Source organism: Urocampus carinirostris, chromosome 6, assembly GCF_059441175.1.
Source record: "Urocampus carinirostris isolate Australia breed hairy pipefish chromosome 6, RoL_Ucar_1.0, whole genome shotgun sequence".
Lineage (NCBI taxonomy): Eukaryota > Metazoa > Chordata > Actinopteri > Syngnathiformes > Syngnathidae > Urocampus > Urocampus carinirostris.
This window is the reverse complement of record NC_142354.1, coordinates 5552055-5577297: the sequence shown is the minus strand read 5'-3', so window position 1 is coordinate 5577297 and position 25243 is coordinate 5552055. Positions and strand designations below refer to the sequence as shown.

Below are 25243 nucleotides of genomic sequence, written 5' to 3'. Positions count from 1 at the left end.
TTACTTTTCATCATCATCAGCATGATATCAATCATATTCATCATATTTAATGTATTTTTCATTATCATATTTATCCTACTCTTTATTTTTGTTGCCCTCTCCCTCCTGTATAATAATCATCCTCAAATTCATCATATTCATCATCATCATCATATTCGTTAGCATCGTCAACATATTCTTCAACTTTATTGTCATGATAATCATCCCAATAAGTAGTGAGGTAGCGTGCCTGGCAGTTTATGACATTTGTACTACTATATACACGTTCACAACAAAACACACACTCACACACAGCAATCACCACCACATGAACACACAAACTCATGCACACGGGATCAACCTTGCTTTGAAATCCTGCAGTTATATAAGGGAAGGGGGGGGCTCATTTTTAAATCTTACGGTGGGGAATGTGTGTGCTAAATCAGAGGAGGATGATTGCATCGCAGGCGCAAACGCACGCACACACAATTCCTGTTTCTATTTATGACTAAGGCGCTTTTGGCTCTAAAATGCAACGAAAACATCAAAGACCCACAGGAGACGCAGGTGGGCGGCACCCAAGGGAAGAAATTATTGGCTAATGAGTTGCTGTAGAAAGCAATTAGAATTGTCCAAGTAGATTTTAAAGTGGGATTCATCAACAAATTAAAATAAGGGCGCACTCAATCTAGGGCCATTTTAACCGTACTGTGCTGGCAGTTTCTTTGTGTCCCCACCAATGTTGGGCACGTTCATTTTAAAAAGTCATTAACTATAGTTGGGGCGGCACAGCAGCTGGGTGGCTAGCGCGCAGACCCATGGTGCAGATGTTCAGGGTTCACGTCTAGCCCCCGCAACTTCCCCGTGTGGAGTTTGCATGTTCTCCTCGTGCCTGCCTGGGTTTTCTCCTGGCACTCTGGTTTCCTCTTACATTCCAAAAATATGGATGTCAGGTTAATTGACCGGTCCAAATTGTCCCTAGGTGTGATTGAGTGAGTTGTCTGTCTCTGTGTGCCCTGCAACTGGCTGGCAACCAGCGACCCCACTGAGGATAAGCTGTGCAGATAATGGATGGATAGTTATAGATACTCACTATTTTTTCCAAAGGTAACTGAGTTAGTGGCTCAATTACTCTAAAGTAAAAGCAACTAGTTACCAGGGAAAGTAATTATTCCTGTTACTTTGTTGAATGTAAAAGACATTAAAATTTTCCAAACAGTATTCAAATCACATGAACAGAGAACAGGTTGCTGTATTGTATCGCACCTCCCCAGCAACAGATTTATCCAACACTGGAAGTGCAAAAAAAAAGATAAAAAAATAAACAATATCATAAAATAACAATCAGCATGTGAATAAACAATCATGAAAACGTACATAAACATGCACGAAAACGTGGGTAAAAACGCACAAAAATGTACGTAAACAGGCATGAAAACATATGTAAACATGCATGAAAACGTCTGTAAACACGCACGAAAATGTACGTAAACATCCATGAAAGCATACATAAACACGCAAGAAAGTGTACGTAAGAACGCACGAAAACGTACGTAAACACGCCCAAGGACGTACGTAAACCCGCACGTACAAAAACATATGTAAACGTGCAGGAAAATGTACGTAAACACACACAAGAACATAATCTTTTTGCTTTATTATTGTATTGTTCTCAGCTCAGGGATGCTGCTGGAAATGTGAATTTTGTGTAAACACGCGTGAAAACGTACATAAACAATATAAAAACTATGTAAACACGCACGAAAACATAGGTAAAAATGCACAAAAACGTACGTAAACACGTGTAAAAACCTATGTAAACATCCACGAAAACATACATAAACATGCAAGAAAACGTACAAAAACATGCACAAAAACGTACATAAATATGCACAAATAAATACGTAAAACGCGCAAGAAAATGTACATAAACACACACGAGAACATACGTAAACACGCACGAAAATGTATGTAAACAAGCGTGAAAACGTACATAAACAACACAAAAACTACGTAAACACGCACAAAAACGCAGGTAGAAATACACAAAAATGTACATAAATATGCGTAAAAACCTATGTAAACATGTATAAAAACGTACATATACATGCAAGAAAACATACAAAAACCTGCACGAAAACGTACTTAAATATGCACGAGTATGTACGTAAAAATGCTCAAAAACGTACGTAAACTCACACGAAAACGTACGTAAAAACGTACAAAAACATACGTAAACTCACACGAAAACGTACGTAAAAACGTACAAAAACATACGTAAACGCGCAAGAAAATGTACATAAACACACACAAGAACATACGTAAACACGCATGAAAATGTATGTAAACACGTGTAACAAGTACATAAACAACACAAAAACTACGTGAAGACGCACAAAAACGTACGTAAACACGCGTAACAACTTATGTAAACATGCACGAAAACGTCCATAAACATGCACGAAAACGTACATAAATATGCACAAATATGTACGTAGAAAACGCATGAAAACGTACTCAAACGTAAACATATGTAAACACGCATGAAAATGTACAGAAACAACACAAAAACTATGTAAACACGCACGAAAACGTAGGTAAAAACGCACAAAAATGTACGTAAACACGCGTAAAAACCTATGTAAACATGCAAGAAAACGTACAAAAACGTGCACGAAAACGTACAAAAATATTCACAAACATGTACGTAAAAACGCACGAAAACGTACGTAAAAACGTGCATAAACACGCATGAAAACGTGCGTAAACACGCGCAAAAACATACGGAAAGACATGCACAAAAAATGTACTTTACGCACTGCTTTTCTAAGTTATAATAAGTTAGTTTACCCTGTTGATGAAAAAAATGCGCTATTATGTAACGGCGTTTTTTTAAAATGGCCCTATTACCAACATTGTCCCTGTAATTTCAAGTCAATGGTAAATGCAGACGAAATGAACAATTGTAATGTGTTTGTCATCCTGGAGCCATTTCCTAGTGGCAGATAAGATTGCAGGCTGCACATAAAGTGGCAGTGTGAGAATGTGGCATGACAGGAACGCAGACGTGCGACTGTTTATTCGCATGCCGCCTGCAGCTGCCACTGGCAGGAAGGAGCATGTAGCCTTGCTATGACTCATGTACTTATTTCTTGTGAATGGAGCTTGGAGAATAAAAAAAACTTATTCTTGGTAGCACGGCAAGGAATGCCATTCAGAGAAGAACAGCATTTCTCAGCTGGTGGGTCAGGACCAAAAAGTGGGTCGTGGACCAATCTTTAGTGAGTCGCAGGCCTTTGTGTATGCAAAATAATGCTAATTCTTATTATTTTTTTGTGGTGAAAAAAGATGTCATAATAAAAGTTTAGTCAAATAAAATAAAATCCTTCATTTTCTGGTGCTTTTTATGCAACCTAAGCCATAACAGTAGTTTTCATTTCATGTGTCCGGTGCGGCTAATAGTCCACTGTATTTTTTGTATGAGAATGAGCAGAGTTTGTCACAGGATGTCAGACAGACCCAAATGCATGACACAGGGAGACGTGAAACGGAAAATGTGATTAAACCCCAAGAAGGGGTGTTTATATAAGAAATGAAAATAGACGTTACCAAAGATATGGGAGAGTGGAACTGGCACTGCTGAGGAGGGAAGACTCGAAAGGGAGACTTGAGAGGGGATCTTTTGGTGCCGAGAAAAGGAGACTTGGAGATACCTTCAAGAAGATGGCTGCAGTGGATGATCTTTAACAAGGAGCCAACTGAAGAGGAAGGTCTTGGGAGTAGAAGCTGGTCATCTAGGCAAGTGAATGTCTTGAGCAGGAATCAAAACGATTCAGCAACGTGAAGTGGGAAACCAAAGTATGTATAGTAGAGGTTGCTAATTGTCTGATTGAAAGCACAAAGGCAGAGGAAATATGAGGGGGACTGGAATTGGGGGTAATGCTTCTATCTCTTGGAGAAAGAGAGGGACTGCATGTGCCAAACATCACAGAATTATTACAATGTTAGTACAACAAAAAATGAATTTGCCCTCAAAGTCTACATTGCCGTTTGTTTTGTTCGTCACTTATCCATCAAGCCAGCCAAATAATGTCACATAAGTTATTTGCAAAAAACAAAGAAAATATTCATGAAAAGTACAGCAGTTTATTTCCATTTTGTCTTTTTCTCGCAAATCCCATAGATTGTAGTGTCCTCTCGCTCACACACAGGGCAAATGGTGATGGACCTACTGCATTATTGATATACAGCACAAATTTATTATATATGGGGTCTGACGTTATTACATCTGTCTGGCGGTGCTGCTGAATAGATTTGAATGTCTACCCCAAACTACATTTTCATTTTACATCCCGCAGTTTATCAAACATACCAAAAATAATTCGTCACACAGTAGGGGTTGGCAAATAGATCCATCAATTTCCTCAAGCATGCGTCTCAATTTAGGTGGTAGAACCCTTCTCTCCCTCACCCTACGCCCTTGGAACCCTTCAAGTTTATGACTGAGTGTGAGACTGACAAGCATACTTTTGGCAACCCTCTCAACCTGTCCTGCTGCTGCATTCCTCCTGCCAGGCAAATGAGAGGGTCAAATTAGAAGCTAAAATGACAGATACAAACAGAAAGCGCAGCCCGGAGAGGACGTTTATTTCAGCTACAGAAAAAATGCCGTATTTAATTTTTGTGGTAAAGTGGTCTGCTTCTGTGGCAACACCCTAAATTTAATCAAATCACAAAAGAGCTTACCCCTCAGAGAGCAACAAGCTGCAACCGTATATGCATTCATGTTACTGTTCCTGAACAAAACCCTGTAAAACCTCTGTCACTATGGCAACAGAGCCGATGAGAGATAATTGACACTTTATATGCATTAGTGACTTTAATTCCAAAATATTATGCAAAGGAATGTATTGCTTTCTCTAGTTACATTGTTATACAGTATTTCTATTTTCGTTGCATTGCTGCTTTTTTTGGTTTGACTTTCTTGGCTTTTGTTCTGAAATATTTTTATTAAGTTTCGCACTGTTAAAATGTGATATGTAGTCATTTGACGAAAACCGGTCATACTGTTATTACCGGTTTGAACCAAAGAACAAACCCTATTTATATGTTCACACTATTTGACAAATTGATTCCAAACAGGATTGAAAACGATTTCAGAACACTATAGACTTTTTTATTTTAAAAATGCTTTTACCTTTCTCTAGCATGTTGAGCGGTCCAACTTTGTTGCCGGTAGAAAGCATCTTTCTCTTTCTTTCATGGCTTTGAGGGTCTAGAGCGTTTTGTTGACAAGATTGGTTTTAGAGAAACTCAATGCAGATCACCCTGTAAACATCATCCTCACTGTCAAACATGGTAGTGGCAGCATCATCCTCTAGGGTGGCTTTTAGAGAAACTCAAAATTGAAAAAGATTCGTACGTACCTAATGTAGGTCAATCCAGATGTTTAACATACGTTTACAACTCGACCGCAATGTTATTGACACACAGGCAGACAGAAAAGAGGAGACTGTTTATCCAATCAGATTGCAGAACAAAATGCACAATAAAATCCGCAGATTAGCAAAATAGTTCAAAGTAAATCCATACAGCGAGCGTTTACTGTATATGCTTTTGTTTATGTTTTTAATTTGATTTAGCAAAGGCACATTTGGTGGGCACATTCATCAAAAAAGCCAAGAGAAATCTCTCCCGAGGCCGTGGCTAAATTGTCTTATAAAATCCGATGTTTTGGCTACAAATGCACGATTTGCAGTCCTGCTGTCCTTTTCCAAAGCCCACTTTTTTCTTTTTTTTCTGTGTCATCTGATTACAGCTGGCCGGTGTTTTGCTACTCATCGAGCACACTCGGCAAACGTAAAATGTTAAAAGCATCGTGTAAAGGACTGATCTCAGCTAAGTGGTTTTGTTGAACCTAGACTGTAAATTATTCCCTGACGACTGCCTAGACGCTCTGCACTTAATTAAAAGCCTGGTCCAATTGCTGCTTCTTCATTTCTCTTTTGAATGTCCTTTCGTAAATATCCGCCAAAACATTTACCGATTTTTCTTTTTTTTTACTAAACATCCCAAAATGCTTGACTTTGTGCATTTACTTTGTGTTATTTTGTAGTCTTAACTACAGCGGCGTGTGCCTGGCCTCTGACACCCAGTTCAGCGATTTCCTAGAGGGAATGGGACCGGCCCAATTTGTCGGGAGGCAGACCTTGGCCATGACGTCAATGGGTGAGATTAGCATTTACATGTTAGCACTTTATTGGCAACACTGTCTACGATAATGCTATAAATTTTATTTCTTTTACATACAGTACTTAGCGAAAGTATTTGCCCCCAAGAACGTTTTGTCATACTGCACATTCCAGACTTCAAACTTACGATCAAATAATTTTATTGATTTTAAACATTATTTAAAACAGACACAACAAGTGTGCTACTGTCAGAATCAGAACAAATGGTAGACCCAATCGCGTAACGTTTCTCACATGTTTATTAAGATATAGAGGAAAAATCAGCGCCAGCGATCCGGTCCTTGCTGGACGAGGAAAGTAGGCCGCTCACGGTATCTGAGCGTGGTCGGAGTACAGGAGTGGATGTCCCGGAGCGAGAGATAATAGCGTGATCAAACGGGAAAAACGTGTCGATAGCCGGAGCGGGGGATCAGAGCGTGGTCGGTAGGCAAAAACAGGTTGTTAGCCGGGACGACAGATCAGGACGTGGTCCGTGGTCAAAAACGGGTCGTAGCTGGAGACAAACGGGGAATCAGGAACAGATGAGTGGTATTCGGATGAAAAAACGGGGCCGACGGTAGTCAGGGTCAAAGTGCTTGCCTTGCGTAAGCAGAGGTTCGCTGACGAACTGACCAAGGGCGAGTGAGAGCACTGAGCTCTAATAGGAGGAGGAACCAATCAGGTAACCAGGAGCAGCTGGCGCCAAATGAGCGGGCGTGGGTGAGTGCAATGAGTAATCATGACATGGCATTGGTACAGGTCCGAGGAAATCCCCCCCCAAAAGAAATATACATACATACCCATACAAAATGGTCTTGGAACAGCACCAATCCAAAGACATGAGAATAAAATAAAATAAATAAATAAATAAATAATAATAATAATAATAATAATAATAATACACAAGGGTACCTTTAGTTAAGTGCGAAATTTCAGATCTAGATTGTTAATTTATTCTCTTTCAAAAAGTGTAAGAAAAGATTGCCAAATGTTTTTATATGTTCGGAGGGAGCCGTTAACAGTGTATCGTAAATGTTTTAATTTCAAGTTGGATGTTATTTCTTCGATTAAACACTTCAACGATGGAGGGGTAGTCTTTTTAGGCTTTAAAATTAAAGCTTAAATAACAGAATCGCTAAGAATCAACACAGAGACACAGAAGTGGAACCAAATTATTTCAAAATTTTATATTTTACTCACAACGAGTAAAATATAAAATGTAACTGAAAAGTAGGTGTTGCAAAAAAATTGGTGACGGTCCCCTGTTCTTTCAGCTCAGACAATTGTTTCAAAAGTTCCCTAAAGACTTCGGAAGAATCCAATGTCGACTTAAATGACAAACGATGACAGAGTGCTCCCGTGTGTCATTAAGTCTCAGTTTAGATGCACCTGCTCTGGGATGGGCCCAGAGGTCTGTGAACGAAGCGATAGAGAACAAACAGCTTTACATTTTGCAAGGTACTGTCCGTACATGGCAACCCTTTGACATTAAAGATCAGTAGATGTTATCTTCAAACGGGAAACACAATAGGTCTCTAGAATATTAAAAAACACATGTGCTGTTTAAAATCTGAAGTAGCAATCTTTCACCAAATCGGAAATCTAATGCAATCAATCGTTGGAGTGGTTTGTACACGACTAAGTTCATCTTAAAATAAAGCAGCCGTAGCTAAATATACTATGCTACAGTACCATTTTTTTGTCCCTTTTAAGTTTGTAAAAGCAATAGATTGAAAACAAACTTTTGGGGGGAGGGGCTTTTTAATGGGGAGAAAAGTAGTATTATAACGCAATGGTCCGCAACCTTTTCTGTACCACGGACAGGTTTAATTTTTTGGGGGTTTAAACAATTGTATTGACAGTATTAACAGCAAAAAAACAATGTGAGGTCTGACAAAATTTTCTCAACAATCTTAACAGCAATTAAGCATATTCACAATTTCGTTATTTCTGACAATATGACGTTTTAACAATTTTTTCGACATTTTTAACAGCAGTTAAACACACAATTTCACTATATCATATCCCAACAATGAGTTTTTATCGACACTTTTAACAGCAATTAAATACATTCACAATTTAATTATATAATATTCTAACAATATGAGGTTTGAGCAGCAGTTAACCAATGTGTAACGGGGCAATACTATTGTGCAAGGGCATAGCTCTGTCTTCTCAAGTCAGGTTTAATGTCTGACAAGACTCTTGCGGCTCAGCCCGAACTGGATAATATAAAAAAATGCATTTGATTTCATATCATCATTGGACTATATTTACTCACGGTACCATGCTGTACAACATTGTTCTGGCTAAACTATTTCCCATAATGCCCTATGACAATGACGTACAACTGCATTGTGAGGAAAAACAGTGTAAAATCAAAAGCCTCCTTCTATGATAGCTACAATTTGAGTCGTTATAATGTACCGTCTCACATATTCTCTAAATGACGAAATAAGCACTGAAAGGCGATAGTCTCATCCGAATTGGTGAAGTGTTAGTTATCCAGTAAGAGGACACTACATGTAAGTGGGTCACTTTCCTTCCTGGCAGAGCCTCGGCGTTCTTGGCTGAGTAGCACCGACAGAACCCGGTTCAGTCTATTATTATGTAATACTCACACAGCCTAAAATAGCCGTGCTTGCCTAAGTGTGTAAAGCATACGCGTTAATTTGGATATTTCTGTGAAAAGATTTGAAATAGAAGAACAGCTTTAGGGACGTTTTACTTTGGATACAGTGCCTCATTTCCACGCTAGGCAAGATGTCAACAAACGATGGCTCGTGAGGCTTATAAAACAATCCCCCACATTTGGCCCGGTCCGCTGAGCAATAGTGATAAGTTTAAAGTTTAGTTGGTTGATTGGATCCTTAACTACTAAGGTTGTCGGGGCACCTTTTCCTGTGGTGTGTCTTGGGCAAGTACGACCTGGTGGGACCCATCCCCCCCAGGCCAGCATAACACTTAAAATAAGGAGAGAAGACTTCAAGGGATTTTAAACTTGCAAGGAAAACTGGAAAAATCTCAAACTTCAGATTTGACATTCCATCCTGTTCTAAAAGCCTTCTACTGAGCCATTTATTTTTTTTATTCAATCCAACAAGTTGGAAAAGTAGATCAACCCTAAAGGGTCTTGAAATCAAAAAACAGCAACATGATTGACCGATAGTGACAATGATGTAAAGAGGCCGACCGCGGGCCGGATCAGGCCCATTAAGGCATTCAACCCGGCCCCCGAGACAACGCTCAGCGCAAGAGAAAAACGAGCTGCAGGTTGAAATATGTCCACTTGATGTTGCCAAAGCTAAGTGCCTCTCACAAAGACGCTGCACTTGTATTTCCTTTTCACCCCTCTCACCATTTCTCTTTTTATCTTTTTTTTCTCACAATCTCTCTCTCTCCCTCTCTTTCTCTCTCTCTCTCTTTCTCTCTCTCTCTCTCCCTTTCGTTGTCCCACCCTCTCTGTTTTTCTCTCCCTCTCTTTTTCATTTTTCTTTCTCTTTTAATCTACCAGTCTAGCCCCGTGAGAATGTTTGTTCTATTGTGTGTCCCCGGAGTTAAAATGAGTTTGACACCCCTGATGTAAACAGTTCATAATGGTCAAAAAAACTCACTGCCATTTCCTTTGCAGCTGTCCAATATTAAAACAAAATAAACTTCCAATACCAAAAACTTGGGTACAAAATTTACAACTGCTGAATTGAGACTGAACACATCGTTTACATTTGAATAAAAAGTCAAACATACTTTTGTATGAAACTATATTCAATTGACCATTATCATGAATCCAAAACAAATTCAATAGGAGAGGGACTAAAATGTTAGACAAAAAAACAAATTCCAATGTATTCCAAGTCAGGGACTCTCAAATCCGTGGTTATCGCCGGTTTCTCAAAGTTCACGAATTCACAGTCAAGATCAAAGAATAATCAAATTCCTACCGCGACCTTGATGTGAAGCTCTATGATGAAACAGATCCTTGTTGGATTCCTGGATAGATCGCCTCTCGGATCAGCGAGATTTTCTATCATACACGTAATGGAGAAATTTTACGGGCAGGAGAAAATAACAGGCCTTTTAAAAAGGCCAAAAGAGAAATATATTTTTTTTAAAGAGTAAACTTTGACAATGTTGGGCTGTATGCGGTGATGTGTCAAGAAATAAGAAAGGGGTGACTACTCGTACCCAGACCTAGTTACAATTAATTGTGAATTTACACAGAAATCAGGCAAGTCGAGCAACAATATAAAATATAATCAACAGAGACACAAGTATTTAAAGGAGACATCAAATTTTACTTAAATATTAAAATACGTTCCCGCGAGCAATGGTTTCTTATTGCATCAAAGCATCTTTTAATACTAAATAGCAAAACAGAAACAAAACATTCCAAAATTCGGCAAGTTCATGTTTTTTATCCATTGTGAATTGCACTGTCACCGGGTGGATTCAAAATGAAGAAAAGAATAAATTTGATTTTCCAAGCAATATCTTGCTAACAATTGGTATGTATAATTTCTACTGGGCGTGCATGTTGTGCCCGCAGAGAGTTGATGAAGGAAGTGCCATTGGTTCTTGCTATGATGTCTTCACCAGCTCGATAGCCTAGATGGTAGGGTGCCCGCTTTGAGACTGGGAGGTCGCTGGTTCAAGCCTTGGCCGAGTCATACCTAAGACATACAACATTGGTACTCATTGCCTCCCTGCTTGGCGCTCAGCATTAAGGGTTGTAATGGGGGGTTTGGTCACCTAATGACTAAAATGACTGCGCCCTGTTTGGCTGCATCGGCTGTACGTGTCAGTTGTATCGACATTTCGTTCTGTGTGCTTTGTTACAAAGAATGACAATAAAAGTAAATTATATTCCTTCTATTCTATTCTTCACAAAACTATTTTTAAACAAAGATTAACAAATCATTGTTTACGTATTAAAATAATTTATTTAATTTGATAATTTAGTTATATGATAAATATTTACTGCAATGTATTTCATTTTATTTAAATGTCGAATTATCCCAAAATATAACTAACTCGTTTTATAACAGGGGTTACACGATTTTTTGACAACCTGTGTATTTCTCCTTCTAGCCACCAGAGGTACACTTTAACAACACTCTGCTCTGTAGTGTGTCAAAAGGACATTTTTATGTTCACGTGACAGCAACTTCATAAACAAACTGACTAACTGTGTTGGATTTTATCCAGGTGATGTGGAGATTGGTCTGATAGAAAGGAACGGGGGTCTGGAGGTGGAGGTAGTCCAGGCCAGAGGGCTCACCATGAAACTGGGCTCCAAGGGACCTCCTGGTAATTCTTCAGACATAACACCGACTACATGAGTGGCTACAGGTGGAATTGTGTAACAAGAAACTATTAAATCTGCGTGGTTGCATAATGTGGAATGCTGATGTGTTGCATAAGAACAAACCAACCCAGGTCAAAAAGGATAAACGGGACTGAAAAAAAAAGATGGACTTTTCAGGATCCGGTACGAAGTATTAAAAGGAGGCCGATAACTGATATTTGGAGCCTATATTAATTTGCTGTAAAGGCTTAAACATTGGTGTACATTTTTTAGATAATGCAAAAAGAAACAACTAATATTTGTTATGAATTCAAATAAAACTTTAAGAGCTCTCTAAAACATTTATAGGAACTAAATTAGAATTTCAACACAACTAACATGACTAATCTTTCACTTCAACCAAAAACTAACAGTGCCCGGAAAAAAAAAATGCTTAGCAGCAACTCGTATAAAAGTACATACAAACTTAGATAGCTCCTCGAAAGTAAATAAATTATAAAGAAATAATCACTCAGCCTTCCACTTCAACAAGATTTTCATGTTCTCTTTGAATCACAAACACACACGCTTGATTGATGAACTATTGTTATGATAAGAGCTAATACTTCAGGCTCCACCTGAATGCGCTTCTCTAAAATAAGTTAACCAGACACTTTGTGTTTCTACAACGGATTTTTAAAAATCTCCATATTATCAGCATTTTTGTTCACAGGCATGTCAGGACTCTGGAGTTAGCAGAGCTTGTTAAAGTCAATCATTATTATGACTATTTCGTGGCCATATTTGCACAGATAAAATACATGTATATGGTTTAATTCGACATTATGGTGGGGGCAAAAAACTCACGCGACCTCTTGTTGAGTTTTCGGAAAGAGAGAGACAGGAAGTTTAGTCGATGACGTCAGAGGAACCAGTACAGAGCCAGAACACGACTTCAAAATAAAATACAAGATTGATACAAGTACAAAAGATATAATTACACTCATTGTTGAAACGTTACTTTATGTGTGTGTTTGTGTGAGAAACATTGTTTTTTATATTTAGTAATATAAAAACAAGCTAATGACCTTGAGACAGAAATTCAAGAGGTTTACATTAAAAACCTGACAGAGCTACAAATGTTTACTTTGCTGTAACGTTTTTTTTTTCCTTCTTGAGTGGGTTCGCCCAGAGTTGCTTATCAGTGGCAGAGACAGAAGTTGGGAAAGAGAGAGACAGAGAGAGTAAATAATATAATGAACAAAATTTCTGATACCAATATCTGGAAAATTTCCAAATAAAGGTGCAGGTAATCTGCCCACCCAATAATCCAGTAAATCCCTAGAGTGTGTTCCCATTTGACTTTTTGACTGCTGTTTTGCGTGTCTGTCCACATATATTTGTAGCTGCCTACATCAAAGTCTACTTGCTGGAAAATGGAACTTGCATGGCTAAGAAGAAGACAAAGTCTGCCAGGAAGTCTCTAGACCCTCTTTTCAACCAAGTGCTGGTCTTCTCCGAAAGCCCTCAGGGGAAGGTGGTCCAGGTACGGCAAAAACCGCAAAATTCTGAAGTAGGATTTTTGGAATAAATACAACGGAAAAGATATTTAGAAAACAATTACTGGGAAATGAGAAAATTTAAACTTGACAAAAAAATCAATGATACAAAAATGCATACAAAAGAATCAGAGGGCATCCATGATTTCTATGCTAAAAGGCTAAGGGTGTAATATTTGACCACTAGAGGGCACTGAAGTAATAGGAACAAAATACAGTAGCAAATGATCACTGAATAGCAGTTAGTTGCTAGATAAACATGGCTGCGACTACTATGTATAGATTCTAAAAGGAATACAAATTTCTCCACCTATAATTTTCTATAAAAAATAACATTGCTATGAAGGTTTATGTTTTTTTTTTGTCTAATATTCTAATCAATGTTGTTGTTTTCACCAAAGAACATTTTTCGTACCACTCAAAGGCACTAAAAATCCACAAAAACCACAAAATAACAATATAAGTAGAGATAAAAGTACAGTGGAACCTCGGTTCTCGACCATAATCCGTTCCAGAACCCTGTTCGAAAACCGATTTGTTCAATCACCGAAATCGTTTTTTCCCATTATAAGTAATATAAAATCGTTTTAATCCGTTCCAACAGCCTGAATGTTTACCATGAACGTAAACATAAGGCTAACCCAGGCTAATCGTACGTTCGCGAAAGATTACGCTAACATGAACGTGTAACAATAAAAAGCATTATGAATAGGATTTCTTACCTTTGTGGTGGATGGTGGGGAGAGAAAAATCATCAAAAGTTTTTCAACCTTTTCCAAACTTGCGGCAGTTGCTTGCTTATAGCGCTAACTTCCTTAGCCGCATCACTCGATTTCACAGCCTCCTTATTCTTTACTATCGTACTGATAGTAGATTTAGCCATGCTGTATTCACTAGCAAGATCGGAAATTTGTACACCTCTTTCATATTTAGCTATTATGTCTTTCTTAAAGGCAATAGTTGGATGAACAACTTGTCTTTTTTCACCTGTCCTGCTTGCACCGACCTTCTTCGGAGGCATAATTAGAGGCTAAAACACCCGTACGCCGCTCAGCATCGCACCCTAGCGTACCGGCGTTCGAACTCCGATTTTTTGACCGAACAGCGAAGCAAGAATTTCTCGAAATTTTGGGTCGAACACCGATTTGTCCGAACTGAGAGGCGTTCGAAAACCGAGGTTCCACTGTTCGATCAGTGACATTGTAGTCCTGAACATTGTACTTTTGGCAATTTAGTATAGAGTGTAAAAAATGTTTCGTACCGCCTAGTGTAACCAAAAAACCCTTTAATCCAGTAAAAAAATTGAATATGGGCAGCAGTAGCTCAGGAGGTAGAGCGATCGTTTTAGGATTAAGGGATCCCAGTTTGAATCCCGGCTTGTCCGTGTTCCATGCCGAAGTGTCCTTGGGTAAGACACTGAAACCCCCAATACCCCCAATAAGCAGGTTAGCGCCTTACATGGCTGCACAGATCATGGCCGCTATTGGAAAATGTGAAGCACAATGTAAAGCGCTTTGGGAAGTCATTGACTTGATATAAATGCAGATCATTTTAGATCATTTCAATTGAATACTGCGCAAAAATCCATGAACTATCATATTATTAACTTTTATAACAATCATCAGTTGGGAATTTGTATTTCTTCTACACAGTCAAATTCCCACTTAGGTCAGCGCCATGTTTGTCCTGCATCCTGCTGCCTCGCTGTGCTGTGTATCACTGGCCATTGCTTGTTCCAGATGACACAGTGCCCTCTAGTGGTCGAATATTACACATTGTGGCTTTAAGCATATACGTTTTCCAAATGTAAAAATATCCAATCAAAATCTCCAACAAGAAAGTAGCTGACCATAATTGTCCCAAGAATGCTTGCTCTTAAAACCAAGATGACTGGCTTTCTTTTTCTTACGACATTGTCATTTTAGCATGTGAAACACACAATTAAATTATCACTCGTCTCTGGTACCGTGACTAAAAATGGTGTGATAAAGAGATCAAATGGACTGCCTTTTCGCAAGTCATCTACTGTAAACCACTGATGGTCTATTGCTCCGACAAATAAACTGATCTTGGACCTTTAAGGACAGAAAGTTTACGTTCAATTTATTTTGTCCTCTGAAGAACACACACATTGTTATTTGTTATTTTTACATTTGATAAATAGTGTTTATATCTATTTTTTGACTTTTTTGTGACTAATCCAGAAAATGTTATTCTGTTATTTTTTAATTTTATCCATAATATTATAATTCATATTCCTGACTTTTTTTTATTTTGTCATGCAGTTGATTGTTTGGGGCAACTACGGGCGCATGGGACGGAAGTGCTTCATGGGGATGGCCCGCATTCTTTTGGAGGAACTGGACCTGAGCAGCATGGTGATTGGCTGGTACAAGCTGTTCCCTACCTCGTCCATGGTGGAGCCCACTGGGGCCCCCCTCATGCGCCACGTATCGCAAATGTCACTGGAGAGCGCTGTGGGGCCCTGCTGCGAACGTCCTTGAGGATGGCAACCAAAACCACACCTCTCAGTCCTTCTTGGAGGCCGGTATACACAGTCGGGTTTCGCGAGACTTTGGACTCACCTAAGGTTCCCCTCTTCGATTCTGGGACCACTCTGATGAGGATGCTGCCTTCTGTTTGGACCAAATCAACGCTGCAGGCTCAGCATCTGTCAAACGCTAGCTCACATCGTTTCCTCTTAGAGTGTCACTAGCATCCTCTTCTGTTGGCGCTGGGTTTCACAAATCTTTGGTGAGTTGTCTAAAACCCAGAGATGCAGTTTAAATTCAAATGCGATAGTTTGATTAGAAATTTAAAATTTACAAGAGCAGAACTCTATAATACATAATTATGACGTCATGATCGTTATATCATTATCTTTTAATGTCGTTTAAAGTACGGGCCATGGGCCACACGCAGCCTGTCAGGCTTTTAAATGTGGCCGGCCAAAAGAAAATAGAAAAAGTATCATGACATATGTCAGTTTTTAATTTATCAAGATATTTATCTTTTTTTCTATCAAATTCCGTGTTTAAAACTCGAGATTAATATATTATTTTGCTTTAATTATTTGTGTTTAAAATGTTGTCACATTTTAAGGTGGGTTGAGCCAATCTGTCACGTTTGCAGAGGTGGACCCAAATGCAGAAAACCCAAAACTGAGGCAGGTGTTGTTGTTGTTGTTGTTGTTGTTGAGTCACTCAAGGCGCCTAAGATAATCCTTAGTAGCGCTTGACTCGCTCGTGGGAGGCTCCGTAGTTCTCCGAAGGAGAGGGGGCTGCGACTGTCCTGTGCCGCCAGGCCTGACAGGATGTGACCCAAGCATACGAAGCCTCTGAAGTCCTTAGTACGTTCGGACAGGCCGGTGCATGATTTATGGAAGCCCCGTGAACAGGTTGCACAGGTGATCGGGGTGTGGTCGCAGCGAATGGTTCGAAAGCACCACTGGCATTTGGACTGGGGGCCAGGGTTGCTCTCGAAGTCGCCCACCCTAAGAAGAACAGAGAGAGGAGAGTAGAAGAGAGAGAAAGAGAGGGACAGATAGAAAGAGAGAAATACAGACAGAGTAAAACGCAAAAAGGGGAAAAAGAGAGTGAGAGAGGTGGGGAGAGAGTAGGAGAGGGATAGAGAAAATGAGAGACAAGAGTGTAAAGAGGGAAGGGAGAAAAGGACAGACAAAGAAAGAGAGAGGACCAAGAAAGAAAGAGAGAGCGAGTCTGAGTGGATTGAGTTGGATTCGTAAGGCTCCCCCGGGAGAGAGCCCTTCGCAGGACACCACGGGAAGGTTCCTAGTCTTCGTCCTGCGGCAGGTGTGCTCACCAAAGGATGTTATTTATTAACAACAACAAAAAAACAGGAACAAAAACAAATCAACCCAGGTCTTAAAGCAAGGCCGGTTTAAAGTGGCATGGAAATGGGAACCAGGATGCCCACGGCAATGACCCAACCACCAAAAGACCCTGTGGGAAACTTTCACATACCTGTCCCAGGCAAGAGAGGGGTTTTGGTCAGTCTTTCATCTAGCCTTTAAGGGAGAGGTAATGTCAGGATCTGGTATACCTGTTCCTGCTTTTAGGTCCACCCACAAAATGTGTTAGAATCCAATATTACCTTCTCCTCAAGGGCCAGAAGCTAGGCGACCCCCGAAAAAGAAAAAAAATTGACGGAAGCTGCATTAAACAAACCTTCACAGTAACAGGGGATATGGCATCCCTGCCTTTTGGTCCACCTCTGCAAACGCATCAAAATTAATCTATTCATGAACAAAATTACATTTTCTTCTAGCCGAGCCTCTCGACCAAATTTCTAACCCAATGCAGCCCAAAACTTAAAAAGTTTGCCCATTCACTAAGTGAAAATTATGAAAAATATTTATATTATTTTATTTGTGTGTGTGTGTTTTTTTTTTAAATGTACTTATTTTTAATCATTTAGACAGGATTTTTGGTCAACGCGAAGCAAAGATACACTTTGTTCTGTCTTAAAAGAATGAAATCAAGCTTTAACATTTTTTTTAATGTAATGTCATGAAGCTTAAAGGGACAGTGCGTATTATCTCATCATTAGATGTAACTGTTGTCAGGACCAGAACGGAAACCGGACCCAATGGCGTTACGTTTCTCACAAGTTTTATTGAAGGAAAGAAGAACGGCAGCGCGCGCGATACGATGCTCGCTGGACGCGGGCGATGGCGGTGTCAGGGAAGGAAAAACAGGTCGATAGCCGGGACAGGAGAGCAAAAACGTGGTCGGGGTCAGAAACGGTCGTAAGCCGGGATGGGAGCGCAGACGAGGTCTGGATCAAAACGGGTCGTAGCCGGAGACAAACTGGAGCAAAAACGGGACAGATGAGAGTCAGGGTCAAAGAAGGTTTGCCTTGTATCAACTGAGGTTCTCAGACGGACTGAAAACAGGGGATTGACAGGACTGGGTTTAAATAGTGACAGAGAGCCAAGCAGAACCTGCAGCGCTTGGCGCCAAATGAGCGGGCACGTGTGCTTCACATCAGTAATCATGACAGCTGTACAGTCTAGTGCAAAAGAAAACAAGTGCTAAAAAGCACAGGGAAGAATACGTACTACAGAGACTCATAGTCAACAAAACGCACCATTTTTTTTTTTATTCTATGGGGGCACAGACTTTTTGAGACTTCTGGGTGATCGTAGCAGAAAGATGGTTGACAAATATATCAGCCTCCCTTAGGAGAGGCTCATGTTATGTAAAATAAATGCGATCTATGAATATCTTAAAAAACGCATGTTTGTATGACGGTTTATGTATTTTTGCATAATATTTAAATCAATATATATTTTTACCACTAGAAGGGGCTAAATAATAAACATTGTCCCTTTAAATGTTTAAAAATGAGTAGAAGATCCTTCTTCAACAAATACTATTATTATTATTATTATTAAATATTTTTTATTTTATTTTTTATTTTTCTTGATTATCTTTTCTTTATTGTTTTTTACTTTTATTTTTACATCAAGAAGTGGACTTCTTTGAAATTCTCGAACAATGATCTTAAAAATATTTACTTGAGGGATGACTTTATTCCTGTAATAATTCACCTTCCATTCTAAAGGGGAAAAAGCGAATGCAGGGATTTCACTTGTATGTCATATGATATTTCATATTCGGATGAGCGTTTTTGAGTTTCCCAAAGTTAAAAAGAAATTCCAAAACTCCATACGGACCTAGTTGGAAAACCATGTTATTTTTTCATCGCCGTGTCCATGTGTGAACCGCTTGATCACAGCATTCTGTTTTTATTGAAAGTATTTTTGAATGTAAAGTTGGTGTCAAACCAAGATGTGCAATGTAGCATAGTGCAAGCGGAGCAAAAATATACATATTTTACTGTACCTTCATTTGCAAACATGTCACTAGACTCCCAAAAGTCATTTACAATCGAAAAACTAAACAAGAAGTACTCAAAATATTCACAATTTTATAGAAATCCATAAATACTGTACATCGTAAATTCTGGACTACAAGCTACTACTTTTTTTTCTAGATTTTAAACACCGCAGGTTTACATACAACACTAGGTAAAACCGCAAGCTGCTCTATTCCACAACTCATGCAATACAAATCACCACGGTGACGTCTGGAATCATTTATGATGCCCTTCAAGAGAAATTACATGTTTTAGCCAACATTATTCAAACGCTACATAACAGGAGCAAAAGAGGTGGGTTTACCGTACTTTATTCGATATTAACAACAAACCGACCGTGATGCCTTTGTGTGGTTGTGACCAACACCTTTCTCAGACAAACGACTCTGCAGACGTGTATGAAAACAGGTTTATTGATATCTCAAAGGGTGAAACTGAAAATACTGACGGAAATATATTACAAAATCGGAGTTCGTACACCCTTTTCATGGCCAAATTCAAGCACTCTTCCAGGACTTTCAAAGCCAATTTTCCAAACTCTCCATTACCATTAAAAGAAAAAGTGTAATGTATGTATTTTGCAAAGCCAATGTGATATAAATATGTGTTTTTTAATGTTGCATATTGCATTGACCAAGGCATAATTTTTTTTTTTAAATTCTAGATCTTGAGTAAATCGTGGAATGCAGTATATATTTTTTGTGACAATTTACAGACAGTTTACACGCAAGTGGGCAAAACTTACCAGCGATGCAACCAGATTTACGGTAACTCAGAGACGGCAAAAAATTGCATTGTATTGGTTTTCAGTCTTCTGCGTACTGAGAACATAGCTTCCGCTTTTTAAAATTACTACACACATAGCTGCAGTGACTCAGATGTACCGCTAGATAGCACTGAGAAGATGTGATTCAACCAAACCATGAAATATTTCACATATAGAATATTACAAGTCAGAAAACTCACGATATTTAAACTTTTTCACCCACAAATCAAGTCCTTAATTTATAAAGTACATCCAATTTGAACAGCAGTGGAAGTTATCCATCAAAAAACAAAACTACACTTCTCTTTCCTGATCATCAGCGTCAATGTTAGGTCGCTGGAGTTTCCTTTAATCCTCAAGAAATGATAACAAGGAAACGCAATTTGGTCCATTACCGTGGCAACCACCAATGAGAACGTCACAAAAGACACGTCTGTGTTTCAATCTGGCACTATTCCTCCAAGTATAGTTGCCCTGGGGCTGTCATTTAGAAATATAGGGCTCACATTTGACGCAACTCTGCCCTCATTTGCGTTTACTTTAGGCGCAGTGGTAAATATGAGGTCGTCTTTGTGTTCGGCATCTTAAATGGTCACATGACCCGAAAAGTTGTGGTTGTTTAAACCCTCGGCTTAAAATCTGGTGCGACTTGTACAAAGACAAAATCGAGTTTTGTTCTTATATTTGATCATGCAGCTTTAAATCAGGTGAGCTCTGTAGTCCGGAATTTAAGGTCATTACATATTTAGAATAAAATGGGCAATACTAAAATATCAAAAAGGAAAAATTTGGCTATTTGGGAAACTTATCTGAAAAAATACAATTGAAAAAAATGAGTAAATGTAGAAATATGCATAAAAAGATTTCCAGATATAGACAGCTAACGTTCTTATCAAAATAATTGTGTGTAAAATACACACATTTAGAATGTTTACCAAAGCAAAAAGTTAAAAAAAACTTTTATATGTGAGTTCTACTAATTGAAAGAAAAATGCACATACGCAATTTAAAAATTCTTAGAGGGACAGTGTGTATTATTTGACCACTAGATGTCGCTGTATGGTGTGCTGAAAAGCACAAGGGGGAATACAAACTATAGAGACTCAAAGAGACCACAATGCACCATGTTACTTCTAATTTTAGTTCCAAAGCCTTTTTAAAGTTTTTGGGTACCCGTAGAAACAAGATGGCGGACAATTACGTCAGCTCCTCTGGGCAAAGCTCACCTGACCTGATGAAACGTGAAACAATCTTTGGCAGGGTCATTGGCTCATGAGAATAGAAAACCCAAAGTGTAAGACTGATTTCAGACTAAACTTGTTCTGGCCTTGAAGAGTAGAATGTCTCTCTGGGAAAGTCAGCAAAACCAAATATGCCCAGTCTGCTTTTTTTCACATCCGGGCTAATATACTTGACAGCCTTTGATAGATTGTGTTGATATTTAATGTCATTCTGTCTAGGAGAGTGGAATGTCTTTCTTGGAAAAAATGCTGAGTCAACAAAACCAAAAGTGCTCAGTCAGCTTTTTGGGGCATTTTTTACATCAGACTGCCTGTGAAAGATCCTCGTCATATCTAAACTCCTTCCCCCTTTTCTTGGGTGGAAACAAACAAACAAAAAAAACAAAAAAACAATACATACTGTAATACCTACTTAGGTTCCAAACAAAAACATTATAGCTTTACTCGTGGGTGATAATAGATGCAAATTTGTTGACATAGGAGTACAGTATTTTAAAAAAACAATAATTTATTTTTGTTTATTATTTCAAACAAAAGTGTTTTTTAAGATGAGTTTCCCCCCCACTAGGCACTACATAATACACACTGTCCCTTTATACAAGTTCATAAACATCCGAGAAAAAAATAAAAGAAAAATGCTTACATACTAAGAAGGATAACAATAAATACAGTTTATAGTAGTGAAATATCACAAAATGAAATTAACATTTTAGAATGTAGACTTATAAAGCAAATGTAATGGAGTACAATTGAATGTTGGAAAGGCAAAAAGCCAAAAAAACAGGACTACTTATAACCTCATCAATATATTAGTAGCTGTACTTGTTATATTGATTACATGATATGTCTCCTAGAACAGAGGTCTCCAACGTGGTGCTTGCGGGAACCACGTAGCCCCCTTAGAACGCCTAAGTAGCCCACGGACAGGTTCTGGAAATAGCTCACCAGTAAAGGGTCATTTTCTGGTAAATATGATATATAATCGACCTGATGTTGAACTGGTTGACCAAACTTGAAGTAATTACAACCCGGCAAAAATATAGTAACTACAAAGTAATAACATAAGTTGTTATTTTAGAAATGTAGCTATAAGTGGTGGCCCTTCGCGCCATTCAGTGACAAAATGTAGCTCTCAGCTTTAAAACGGTTGGTAATCCGTGCTCTAGAATATTCCTCTCACTTTTACTTTATTTTGATTAAAGGGCAACGGGATAGCGTTTAGAAAAATAATCGTAAATAATTGTAGCATCATTGTTCACTTTGTCCACTTGTTTGGACTGCTAAGCATCGCTATCGTGCCGATTTTGACCAGCAAGTGTCTTTCTTCACATCCTTGTCCAGTTAGCATTGTGTAAAATCTGTGACGGCTAATGGAATTCTGTCAATCATTTCACAGCTTCTTCTCAGAGAAATTGGGGGTACAGTAATCCCTCGTTTTTCATTGATGTTGCATTTCAAAAACGACCCGCAATAGTCAAAACCCACAATCTAGAAACATTAATTTATTTATCAATTATTTTATTACAATATTATACATTGAAACCGAAGAGCAATCCCAATTTACAAGCTCGAGTAGTGTTTTAACAAATAAAAGTATTGTACTCTTTGAACGTTCTTTTTTTTTATTTTATTTTTTTTACAAATAACTTCTGTAACGTCAAATTACAAAAATAATCTTGCTGCTTTATTCCAGAACTCTAGTAAATGTAGGGTAGGTCATTTGAGATGTCAAGTTGAAAGTAGAATACTTCTGTATTACGTATGTGTTAACATTGTCCATCTGAGTTCAAAGAGCTTCATCATTTTTTTTGCACCGTGCCCATCGGCTTCTATGTTAATTTTATCAGAGCTTTTTGGGACTCGTAACGCATTAGGAAGCACGAAAAGGGAAAGGGTGGGAGGAAGCTTGTACTTGCGGTTTTCCTTTAGTGTAGCATGAAAATAGTGAAAGTAAGAAATGGTCTGTTTCAAACGCTGACCCGTACCCCTCAAAAAGATTTTTAAAAAAGAGTTAATTCAAGCGTGTCTACGAAATGCACGTATTTGCATGGCCACACAAGCTGCAATGATGACTTAAGCCAGAAGATGGCGTCAGTGAGTAGAACCTTCCAAAATACTGGTCAGCACATTTGAGGACATGATCCACTTTACTCCACATGCTACCTTGTCCATCATGTGGACGTTATGGAAAATTGCATTTACTTTCCAACTCAAAATTTTGATTAGGCCATTTCGGACCAAGAAATAAAGACCAGAGCTGCAAAACTTTTAATATCTATATTCATTGGAAAATGTAAAGAATATGTATTGTTTGTCCTTTTACAGGACCAGACATTTTTCCACTAACAAAACATTTTTGAAAAAGTGTCATGGAGCCACTAGGGTGCACCAAGGACCCACATGTGGCTCTAAAGCAAGTAGAGCAGGTTGAGAAGTCCAACTTTGTTGGCGATAGAAAACATCCGTCTCTGCCTTTTGGTGCTTTTGTGGGTCCAAAACGCTTTGTTGACATAACACCTTTCGACAAAACTTGAAGTTGAAAAACATTTGCACATAAATAATGTTGGTTTGAGGCATTTTATGTATGTGTACACCTCAGACCACCACGTCAGTGACACACAGACAGACACAAGCAGAAAAAGGGCGGTGCGACTGTTTAGCTAATCAGAATGCAGAACACAATGCACGGCAAAAATCTGCAAAGTAGTGTAACTGCTATCAGTAAACCGCGCTACAGAAAGGGATTTCTGTACCTCAATTTTCTCACTTTAGTATTCTTCACATAGTGTAAATATTTGCAAATGTAAGCCAAAGGAATTTGCCAGGCGTATGGCAGTGCTAACTTGTAGCGGTATTTGCTAACGTCTGCTTCCAATGCAGTCAGATAGAGGGAACATAAGAGAATGTAGCTTTTTTTTTTTTTCAATATTTATTTTTTTATGATTTAAACATGCAAAACTTTGTGTTACCCCCAAACAATTTGATTTAAAAATTATCATCAAATTGTGTTTTGACCTCAGGTTTGCTAAGTAGCAGCACTGCAGGGATATTATTATCATCATCATTAATGTTTTTCTTAAGATTAGTATTACTTTATGAAATGATGATTAAATTTGTACACCACAGATCACTAGCTACGATGGAATAAGCAATAAAATTATAATGCTGCCGTCATCAAGGCGGTTGTCGACATCCGCCCCATGCTAACGTGCTAGTTTGTAGCCTGGATTATAAATAAATGAGTATACAGCTGCTTTTTTAATAATGCAAAAACTATTTAAATACATTGAAAAACACAGAAATATATGCTATTACATGTATTTAACAAAATATTTAAGGATTTCTTGTTCTTCGTGTGCCAAAACAATTTCAGATAAACCCGTTTACAGACAATTTAATATATTTTGCAATTATTGTTGTTACTCCAAAGTCACCCAACTTAGGGTGTCTAGCTGTTAGCAGCTAGTTCAGCAAAAAAAACATACAAATAAACAAAACACAACTGTTTTTGGAAGTTACAACTTCACGGAGCAGCTTCCTGTTTTGATGATGTCTTCTTTATCATGTGTTTCTGTCTCAAAGTGCTAAATTTAATAAAAGTCCATGTTAATGTCAAACTTAGGGCTTTGGCGTCAGTTTGTATTGATTGAGTTTAACGCTAAAACGGAAAGTCGAGGCCTTACACATATGGCGGACATGTTGCCTCTGAAGACATCAAACAACATCAATGAAAATGTAGGTGAAAAGAAATGACCGTTATCATAAAATGTAATGGTTACATGAAATTCATTAATGATTCAGAACAAAAGTATTTTCCTTCTTTTGTGATTGTTTTGATGCACATGTCCACTTTTTGTGACTTGGATAAATAAAATGCAATGGAGAGAAACTGTTATTACTGACCCGTGTGTTTTTTCTAATCCTATTTCCAACTGTACAAACTTGCTGTATCCTTGTACCGTTCAAATAGTTTGCTCTACAAAAGGACAAAATTCATCACTTTGCGAATTGTGCTCGGCTATTTTAGCAAGTCCACACTATATATTTATCTATAGGCTAGTATTAGAAGATTAGCTCCAACTACGGGAGGGCAGGAACAGTCAATAAAGACCTAGACCAGGTAATTTTTTGTGAAAAGAAAATAATTTGAAAACTAAGATTATAGAAAACACATATTAAACATCTACATACTGCTGTCATAGAACTAGTTCATTAAATCAGTGTGCACAATTCATTGACAACCAAACCTCAGAAAATGCAGCGAACTGCCCCATACCAAAATT

At 38.4% G+C, this 25243-nt stretch overlaps 1 protein-coding gene across 1 annotated transcript in view; it reads left to right on the top strand.

Moving 5' to 3' along the window:
* rims4 (regulating synaptic membrane exocytosis 4) overlaps positions 1 to 24855 on the top strand; it is a 40944-nt gene extending 16089 nt beyond the window's left edge. Inside the window, exons 3-6 of the mRNA XM_088337580.1 lie at positions 6095 to 6207; positions 11415 to 11516; positions 12900 to 13039; positions 15338 to 24855. Coding sequence (XP_088193706.1) covers positions 6095 to 6207; positions 11415 to 11516; positions 12900 to 13039; positions 15338 to 15556 — 574 coding nt within the window. The 3' untranslated portion in view covers positions 15557 to 24855. The remainder of the gene's footprint in view (positions 1 to 6094; positions 6208 to 11414; positions 11517 to 12899; positions 13040 to 15337) is intronic.
* The last annotated feature ends 388 nt before the right edge of the window (positions 24856 to 25243 follow it).